Source organism: Lipotes vexillifer, unplaced genomic scaffold (genome assembly GCF_000442215.2).
Source record: "Lipotes vexillifer unplaced genomic scaffold, Lipotes_vexillifer_v1.1 scaffold253, whole genome shotgun sequence".
Taxonomy (NCBI): Eukaryota; Metazoa; Chordata; class Mammalia; order Artiodactyla; family Lipotidae; genus Lipotes; species Lipotes vexillifer.
In genome coordinates, this window is record NW_006780322.1 from 549,814 (window position 1) to 559,631 (window position 9,818).

The following is a 9,818-nucleotide window of genomic DNA, read 5'->3' on the forward strand; positions in this document are numbered from 1 at the left end:
TTGCGGTACGCGGGCCTCTCACTGTTGTGGCCTCTCCCGTTGTGGAGCACAGGCTCCGGACACACAGGCCCAGTGGCCATGGCTCACAGGCCCAGCCACTCCGCGGCATGTGGGATCCTCCCGGACCGGGGCACGAACGCGTGTCCCCTGCATCGGCAGGCGGACTCTCAACCACTGCGCCACCAGGGAAGCCCCGGGGGAGGGGACTTTTTAAAGTAAGAACTTTCAGAATGTGCGCCTGATGTTGAGCAAGGGTGAGGGAGGCATGGGGGCAGGGAGACGTGTTACTGGGTAGGAGAGATGGACAAGAGGCTCTCAGAGGTTGTGCTGGCTCTGGGGAGGCTGCCAGGCCTGGCACCTGGGGCACACCTTCCTCCAGGGAAAGCCCTTTGCTGGTTCCATACCAACGGGTTTGTGTGCACCTCTGGGTAGCCAGTGCGGGGAGGGTTGCCAGCCGAGCCTGGGGCTCTCAGCCCTTCCCCTGCCCTCTCCTGCCCTGCGGTTCTGACAGTCAGCCAGATTGCTGCAAGACTGTAAGAGTGAGTGGGGCCAGGCTGGGGCTTGAGGGATGTAGAGCTAAGCTTGGTGCTATTTAATGTTGATGGAGCTGCTTCCATCAGACCCCTCTGTCCACTTGTCATACAGGGTACTGGGGAGAGACAGCTCAGAGTCCCCCAGCCCTGTTCCTGGGGGCTGAGTCCTGCCGGCAGGGTTGGGCTGTGTCAGGAGTGGGTGCTCCAATGGTGGGGGTGGGCTGAGGGCAGGGTCTTGACCCACATGGTGGTGGTACATTGCTCTCCTTGGTCCCCAAGGTAAACATATCTCGATGAAGGGAGAAAAGGGGCCTTTGGAGGTGTTGCGACTCTGGGCTCAGGATCCTCCCTCTTTCGGTGTCTTTACCGTGCCTTGACCGCAGAGGCAGAGCTGTTCTGGGAAGCCCTGGTGGGGTGGGAGAGGATGGGGCTTTCTATGCCCGCCCTGGCCGGGAGTTATTGTCGGGCAGAAACAGGATCGGGAGAGTCTCTGGAAGCTAGATTCTTAAGAGAAACCCAGGGGTGGGGACCTGGCTGTGTCTTGCCTGTGAGGCTGGGCTCATAGACTCCAGCCTGTCTGGGTAGCCCACCTGTGCTGCTGGTTGAACTGGACTCCTTCCCATTGCCTGCCCCCGGTGTCTGCGGATGAGCTGGCCCTGCCTCTGCCCAGCTCTGTGTGGGACCTGCTCCGTCTGGCCCCTGGGCTCCTGGAAGAATCCTGGCTCCAGACTTCTGGGCCTCTTTCCATAGGTGCCCCTCCTACCCCAACCATCGTTCCTCGTGGGCTGATTGGTGAGGCCTGGCTTCTGGGACCTCAGGGCTCGCCCTGAGCATTTCCCTGTGGGAAGAAGCAGCTTGAGTGGAGAAGGTGGAAGTGTAGGAGTTCTTCAGGATGTTTCCACCTGGGCTGGCAGGGGTCAAGGAATGGGGGTCTTGGGGCTTAGAGGGGGGCTGAAGGTGGGGGTCAAATAGCAGGCAAATCCAGGCCACTTACAGGCCACTGAAGTCTGGGCTTAGCTGCAAGGAGCTGCAAACCATTGCCAGACTGCTGAAAGCAGGGGTGTTGGGTCCCCCCTTTCCCCTGCACTGTCTTTCTGGACTTCTGTCTGTGTCCGGGGGTTGTCCCAGGGAAGCCAAGAGCTCTAATTTTAGAGTCTATTCCTTCCCATTCCCCTCAAGTCAGCTGCATGCTATAGATAAGGTACAAGTGCAGGACATGCCCCCTCCAAGAAGACCCTGGAGGGGACACCTGAAGGCCAGCACATATCTTGGGGAGTGTGAGTGTATTATCAAGGAGTGGATTTCCCAGGGGGGCCAGGGATCTGTGTGGGGGACCCTGGGAGGCCCCTGGTGACATCCAGAGTTGCTGCTGCTGCCTCTGCTGCCACATCCCAGCCTCTGTCTCCCCAGCAGCGTTGCTTCCAAGGCTGGCCCATGGGTGTCCTTGGTGAGGGAGGCTGCCTGCCACGTGCCAGGCCAGGTGGATGCCTGACAGCAGACATCCTCAGCAGTGTCTTGTCCTCCTTGGCCGGTTATGGTACCCTTCCCAGAAGTGAAAAGGCCACGTCCTCTCCAGCTGACACCTTGTCCTGCCTGTTAATAGCCCCATCATTACCTCTCATTTGTGCAAGGGTTCAGGAGAACCCAGGCTGTTTCAGGAGTCAGAATGTCGGGCACCGGCTGGGTTCTATTAGTGCTGGCTTCATCCAGCCAAATACCTGGGCCTTGCTTTTCTCTGGTCTCTTTATCCTGTCCAAGCCAGCTGGTATTTTCTCTTCTCTGTCTCAGTCCATAAAGGGATGTCAGGTGCTTTCTGATTGGTTCTTCAGGTGTCAGTCTGGCCTCGAGTAGTCGTCAGCATGGGGTAGGAGTTGGGATCACTCCTGTAAAGTGGGATTCTTGCTCCTCGGGGTTGGTGTGAGGACCAGATGAGCTCTGTCTAGAATCTTCATCCTTGGGTGACGCCTCATCATGTACACGTCGGGGTCTTCCCTCTGTCCCCTGGCCCACGTGCCTGAGCCCAGCCCGGGGAGCACTGTGGCACCTCTTCCCCAGGCAGGTGGGGGGCAGGGGTGTGGTGTTCAGCAAGGGAGTTTCCAGTCTTGGCATTAACCAGGAGGCTCACGGTTTTGTCTCCCTCCACAGCCTGGACGTGTCTCCTCAGGTAGAATCTGACCCAGCTGCTCTTCCTCACCACGTCCCCTGCTCCCCCTGTGCTCCGGCCCCCCCACTCCTGCTCCCACCTCTGCTCCTATGCTAAGCACTAACCTTTTTGCAGCCACCTTCCCCGCTGCTGCCGCTGCTGCCGCTGCCACCGCCATCCCTGAAGCCACCCATGGGGATTCTTGGGTCCTACCAACCCGTTCCTCTCCTCCCTGCAGAGCAACCCTTTCTTCGAGGAGCTCATAGCCGACATAGCACTAAACTCTGCTTCACCTGCTCCCTCTCTCCCCAGTGCCTCGAGGGCCAGCCCCACTCCCCTGGCCTCCCCTGGGAAAGCCCCGCCTGAGTGGGACGACACCTTCAACATCTTTGCTGCCAGCAGGCTGCGTCCAGAGGCCAGGAGTGAGATCCTGGCCCCAGCAGGAGTGGGGCTGGAGGTGACTGGGCAGCAAGACCCAGGCCCTGGGGCCGTGACAATGAAAGCAGCTGAACCCCAGGGGGACCCTGGGGGAGGAGAAAGAGGTGGGAGCAGCGTGTGGCTGGAGCCCAGAGTTCCTCTGGACTTTGGACTGGACCTTCAGAGCACGAGTGTGGTTGACCCGGGGCCCCTCGGGGCGGAAGGGGCCTGCCTGCCCTCCACGCCAGCCCAGCTGCACCCGAGAGCCTCAGACTCTGAAGCAGACAGGGAGTTGCCCGCCCCAGGAGGGGAAGCAGGGCAGAGTCTGGCAGACAGTGCGACGTCTCTGTTTAGCTCCCCAGAAGTGATCAGTGTGTGGGAGAGGCTGCCTGGCCCAGAAAGTGCCCCTGAGGGCCAGGACGAGGAGGCCTCCCGAGGTGGCAGCCAGCTTTTCCACGAGCTCGACACAGTTGATGATTCCTGGCCGTGGGATGTAGTCACCGTTTCTCCTGCAGCTGAGGCTTCCTCACCAGTCCTGTGGGACGTGTCTCCTCAGGTAGAATCTGACCCAGCTGCTCTTCCTCACCACGTCCCCTGCTCCCCCTGTGCTCCGGCCCCCCCACTCCTGCTCCCACCTCTGCTCCTATGCTAAGCACTAACCTTTTTGCAGCCACCTTCCCCGCTGCTGCCGCTGCTGCCGCTGCCACCGCCATCCCTGAAGCCACCCATGGGGATTCTTGGGTCCTACCAACCCGTTCCTCTCCTCCCTGCAGAGCAACCCTTTCTTCGAGGAGCTCATAGCCGACATAGCACTAAACTCTGCTTCACCTGCTCCCTCTCTCCCCAGTGCCTCGAGGGCCAGCCCCACTCCCCTGGCCTCCCCTGGGAAAGCCCCGCCTGAGTGGGACGACACCTTCAACATCTTTGCTGCCAGCAGGCTGCGTCCAGAGGCCAGGAGTGAGATCCTGGCCCCAGCAGGAGTGGGGCTGGAGGTGACTGGGCAGCAAGACCCAGGCCCTGGGGCCGTGACAATGAAAGCAGCTGAACCCCAGGGGGACCCTGGGGGAGGAGAAAGAGGTGGGAGCAGCGTGTGGCTGGAGCCCAGAGTTCCTCTGGACTTTGGACTGGACCTTCAGAGCACGAGTGTGGTTGACCCGGGGCCCCTCGGGGCGGAAGGGGCCTGCCTGCCCTCCACGCCAGCCCAGCTGCACCCGAGAGCCTCAGACTCTGAAGCAGACAGGGAGTTGCCCGCCCCAGGAGGGGAAGCAGGGCAGAGTCTGGCAGACAGTGCGACGTCTCTGTTTAGCTCCCCAGAAGTGATCAGTGTGTGGGAGAGGCTGCCTGGCCCAGAAAGTGCCCCTGAGGGCCAGGACGAGGAGGCCTCCCGAGGTGGCAGCCAGCTTTTCCACGAGCTCGACACAGTTGATGATTCCTGGCCGTGGGATGTAGTCACCGTTTCTCCTGCAGCTGAGGCTTCCTCACCAGTCCTGTGGGGAGAGTTCGATGAGCCGCCCACTCCCCAGATGCAGCCAGAGTCACCAGAACCTGTGAGCCCCAAGAGGAGTGAGGGGCTTCCCCCACTGGAGCCGGAGTCAGAGCCCGAACCTGAGTGGGTGTCGAACGAGGGGCTGGAGCCCAACACAGCACCGCCCAAGCCACCGCGTCTCCTCATACCCTCAGATTCCCAGGAGGAGGCAGCGGTGGAGGAAGAGAAGGAGAAAGCGGCAGGGGGGCTGGGTAGCAGGGGGTCAGAGATGGGGGGAGATGTCTTCCCAAGTGCGTTGACCGCTGGTCCCCAGGCGGCCGAGGAGGAGGAGGGCGGCAAGAAGCCCGAGTCAGAGTCTGACAGCCGCTCAGGAGCCACGCTGGGTGGGCCAGGCCTGGAAGATCTAGCAGAGGATGCCAGCCCTCCTGTGTCTGGGCCCTTCCTATCTCGGCCCACCAGCTGCCCTCAGGGTCCTGCCCCTACACCCTCAAAGACCTTGGCTCTTCAGAGTCAGCAGATCTGGGCGGCTCCAGAGAGAGGAGGAGGCCCTGAGGCTCCTGAGGCCCAGAGCCAGGAACCAGTAGGAGAGGCACGTGGGTTCCTGTCAGGCAGCTCCCAGCAGGCTGACTTGTGGGTCTCGGAAGAGGATGCCTTGAACCCCTTCTTGCCTCAGGGGAGCCAAGATCCCCCCAGCCTCCCGTCCACATCCCTTCCAGGGTCCAGGGACCCTTCCGTCCACTGTGGTCCCGAAGAGCTGCCCACCCCCGCAGAACCTGCCTTTCCGCGGCCCCCTCCCCCACCCTGGGCCAGCCGCCACCACGGGGGGCCCAGCCCTCCGTGCTCGCCCCTGCCTGGAGCCTGGCCCCTGACCTCTTCCTCCCCACCCCCCGGGGAGCCAGCCTCCCCCACTGGGAGCTCCCCCCCTCCACTTGGGGAGGACCACGCTGCAGTCACCCCAGCCTCCCCGCTTGCGCTTCTGCCCTTGGAGACACGACCAGCTGAGGAGCCACAGCCCAGTGCCAGGTGAGCGGGCACCCAGAAACCAGTCTCTAGGAGGAAGGGGGGCGCAGAGCAGCCCAAGGGCTGAGGTGTTCACATTCCAGCTTCAGCTCCTCCAGGGGTCGGTGAGGGGTTCCTTCATCCCAAGGCAGGACGGTGGAAGCTTTGGAGACATGAGTACTTCCATGGTACTGGCTCTGAAGTTGCTTCCTCTTGGGACCTTGGACCAGCAGGTGTCCCCATAAGCCGGGGGTTTGGGGGATGATGAGGAGGAGGTGTAGGGGGTGAGGAATGAGGTGGGGAGAAGTGATATGGGCCAGCAGGGAAAGGGGGATGTGAGCTCGGGTTTTCAGCACAGGAGGGGCTGGGGCAGTGCAGCTTGTCAAATGGCGGCCCTTGGGGGAGCAGACTGTGGAAGGCAGAGAGCCAGAGGGGAGGGACTGGTCCTGAGGTCAGAGAGGAGAGCCAAGATACCTTTAGAGGACAAAAGAAAAGCTAAGATGCTCCCCACATACATGACCCTCAGAAAAATGTTTTTTTCCTGACCCCGGCAGGTGCCTCATTGGTTTGCATTTGTGCCTTTCAGGGGGTGGTCCTGATGTGCTTAGGACTGTGCTGAGTGGACCGTGGATGCCTGTGTGACTGTGGTCACTGTGGCATTGGTCTCTTTTGGAAGAATTATGAGGCCATGACCTCACTGGGTGGCTGGTGAGGGGTGACCAGAGCTGAGGCCCGGAGAGACAGGTCACTGTGGGGAATGGCGTATGACTTACCCGGGGCAGCAAAGTCCAGAGGGAGTCTAGCACTTTAGGAGACCTGAGTGAAGAAGTGGGGCGTAGGGAGGAGCAGAGGGGCACAGGCTCCAGCACTGGCCTCTGGGAGGCCCCCAGCGCACCAACTCATACCTTTGGTCATCTGGATTCGCTGAGTGTTGACTGTGTGACAGGCACTGAACAGAGATGAAAGACACGGTTCCCACTGTATTCCCAAGGAGTTCCCAATCCAGAGGGATAGACAAAAGTGAACTGGGGAAGGGAAACCCCAGGGGGCCAGTGCTGATAGGCGAAAAGTGGGTGGGAAGGAGTCTGGGCTGCTCCCGACTGCTGTTCCAGTGGGAGGTGGTGATGCTGATCCCAGAGGTGAGAGAGAGGAGGTGGTTAGGGCTTCCTTGCTCTGATGACAGCATCCTCAGCTGCCCCTGCCACATTCCAGCACCACTTCTAATTATACTCACCACTTTCTGGAAGTTTTATTCTCCTCAGAGTTGGCATCACGTCTGTACTTGGCATGTTCCTTCCATCATGACCTTGATGGGCCAAGTAGAGCTGTCCCCATTTATCAGATGAGGAAATGAGTCCATGAGAGCTGCAGGGTCCAGGGTCCCTCAGATGTAGCGGCGGGGGCAGTCAGACTGAGAGCCCAAGACTCCTGGCCCCCCATTCAGGGGGTTTTTATGCCACACTGGTATTCCTGCCCACCCTCAGCACAGCCCGAAGGTGGCATGAGAGCTGCCTGTACATCCTCACCCTTAATGTAAACTCCTAGATGGGCAGGCGGGGCTAGGATGTGTTCTTTTCCCTACCATCTGCTCCCACCTGGGGTCTCTGCCTCTCCTCCTGGGTTGTGACCCTGAACCCACAGCCCTGTTCTGAGTCTCAGAGCTGGCTTCTCTGGGTCTGGGTGGGCCTCCCTTCAGTGGTGTTCGGGGGCCTTGGGATAAGCTGTTTTGCCTCCTCCTCCTGAATGGTCCACATCCTCTGTGAAGTAAGTATAAATTTAGGAGGTCCCCTAGAGGCAGGTTAAGTTGATTTGGAGGCTGATGCTTGCAGTTTGGGTACCCATGGCAGGTACAGGGTGCTGGGATCCCAGAGGAGAGTCACCTTAGTTGGCGTGGGGGAATCAGGAAGGTTTCCTGGAGGAAATGGACTTGCACAGCTTTGAAACATGAGTAGGCATTAGCAGGCCAGCAGGCAGAGGGGCAGTGTTCCAGACAGAGCAGCAGCTTTTACAAGAACCTAAAGATGAGAGAGAGCACGTTTTCCTCTGGCTGGAGTGAATGAGGGAGTAGGGGGCCAGGAAGAAAGGGCAGGGGCCAGGTTGTGTTAGAGACTGTGTTTTCTTACCTTGATAGGGAGCCACTGGGGAGGCGAGACCCTTATCCCACAGCAGAATGGAGGAGTGGTTGGAGGTGGGCAAGATTGCTCCGGAGGAGCTGATTTAGCAGTTGGGTATGGCTGGAAAAAGGTTTACCCAACGCTGGCTTGGAGAGGGGGGGATAGTGTGAGAGAAGGTGGGAAGGTAGCAGGGCTTGATGTTTGTCAAGGCTGAGGTGGGAGTGGGGGGTGTTCTGAGGGGTTCCCAGGTTTCTGACTAGAGCCGTAAGAGGCTGATGGTGCCTGGCATTCACCGCGAGGGAGCGTAGGAAAGGGCAGGCAGGCTGGAGGGGAGTGTGGATTCCGCTGGAGCCAGCCTGCAACTGTCTGCCTAGGTCTAGAGCTCAGGGGTGAGGTTTGGGCTGGAGATGGAGATTAGAGGTGGAGGGGAGAGAACCCAGGGGCAGACCCTCAGTTGAGCCTGGGAAGGACGTCAGGTGTCAGGAAGCCAGACGGAGGTCTTGGGGAAAACTAGGGAGAGGGGGAGCAGTCCAAAGTAAAGAGTGAGTGAGCAGTCGAAGGGTCAGTTCTGCAGAGAGGTCAGTGAGGTGAGAACTGAGGGGTTGGCGGCCTCAGCAGGAACACTTGTGACGGGCCGGTGGGGGCCACTGTCCTAAAGGGTTGAGGAGTCAACGAAAGGTGGGAACTTGTAGAGACAGAATGCGGTCCACATGCTCTGGAGAGGCTGGGTGAGAAGGAAGAAGAGGTGGGGATGACTGAGGCAAAGACAAGGCCAAGGGAGGGTTTCTCAGGCCTCTGTAAATGCTGATGGCAAGCAACTGGTAGAGGTGGGCGAGTGACCAAGCACCCCAGTTTGCCCAGGTCTTCCTTGGTTTTAGCAGCACTGGAAGTCCCACATCCTAGGAATCCCCGGTCCTGGGAAAATTAGGAAACTGAGAGGATTGATCATCCCCCTAGAGAAACGTTACAGTAGAGAAGAGGAGGGAGGGGGCCCGGCTGGAGGGGGTGGCTCTGGCAAAGACTGGGATTAGGTACAGAGAAGTCTGCAGGACGGCTTCTGCTGTCCTTGTGAAGGGGGTGCAGGCTGCGACCCAAGGGAGTGAAGCGGGGAGGGGCGGGCGGTGGAGTGAGGAGAGCAGTGAGGGCAGGGGTGTAGGGGGGCAGCCGCCGCCAGGTGGTGAGACCTGCTGGCCCCACAAAGAAGGTGGCCCCCCTTTTCCTTGTGCCACCCATCCCTCCCCATAACACATCTCCTTTCTGTCTTCGCAGTCCCCACCCTGTGAAGCCCCTCAGTGCTGCCCCAGTGGAGGGCAGCCCTGACAGGAAGCAGCCCCGCTCTAGTCTGAGTACAGCCCTGAGCAGCGGGCTGGAGAAGCTCAAGACAGTCACATCTGGCAGCATTCAGCCTGTGGCTCCGGCCCCCCAGGTTGGCCAGATTGTGGACGCCAAGAGGCTGAAGGTGAGGCCCAGCAGGGTGCCTGGGGCGTCAGAGCAGACGTGTGGTGCTGTGAAGAGACGTCAGGTGTCTCGAGTTCAGGGGCCGGGTGCTGGGCAGGGTGGAGCAAGGAGCAGGCCTGGTCCCCCTACACCAGAGCCTTGAAGCCAGTTAGGCTGTTCCCGGCATTGGGACAGAGGCAGCTCCTAGGGCCTGTGTGGGGAAACTGGGGTGCGGGTGGGCCTGAGGCTGTCCTGCTCACTCTTACTCCCTCTGGCCTCAGGACTCTGGTGTGCTGGACCAGTCGGCCAAATACTACCACCTGACCCACGACGAGCTCATCGGTCTGCTCCTGCAGCGGGAGCGGGAGCTGAGCCAGCGCGACGAGCACGTGCAGGAGCTAGAGAGCTACATCGACCGGCTGCTGGTGCGGATCATGGAGACCTCGCCCACACTGCTGCAGATCCCCCCTGCTCCCCCCAAGTAGCCCTCTTCACCCCCATCCCCAGAGGCTTGGCGCAGACCCACTACCCAGCAGGGCTCGCGCCCTCCCTCCTTCCCTCCCGCTGAATTCTCACCTGGGTCTGGGTGCAGCCTGTCCTCTGTTGTCACCCCTTGTTCCCCCTCTCTCCTGCCTCAACTGGGGCTGCTGGCAGGGGAGCCCTTTGGACTCCCATTGGCGCCATCAAGT

At 60.4% G+C, this 9,818-nt stretch overlaps 1 protein-coding gene across 1 annotated transcript in view; it reads left to right on the plus strand.

Moving 5' to 3' along the window:
* RAB11FIP5 (RAB11 family interacting protein 5) overlaps positions 1-9,614 on the plus strand; it is a 35,790-nt gene extending 26,176 nt beyond the window's left edge. The window contains exons 4-5 of the mRNA XM_007453373.1: positions 8,962-9,151; positions 9,411-9,614. Of these exons, the coding sequence (XP_007453435.1) occupies positions 8,962-9,151; positions 9,411-9,614 (394 nt within the window). The remainder of the gene's footprint in view (positions 1-8,961; positions 9,152-9,410) is intronic.
* The last annotated feature ends 204 nt before the right edge of the window (positions 9,615-9,818 follow it).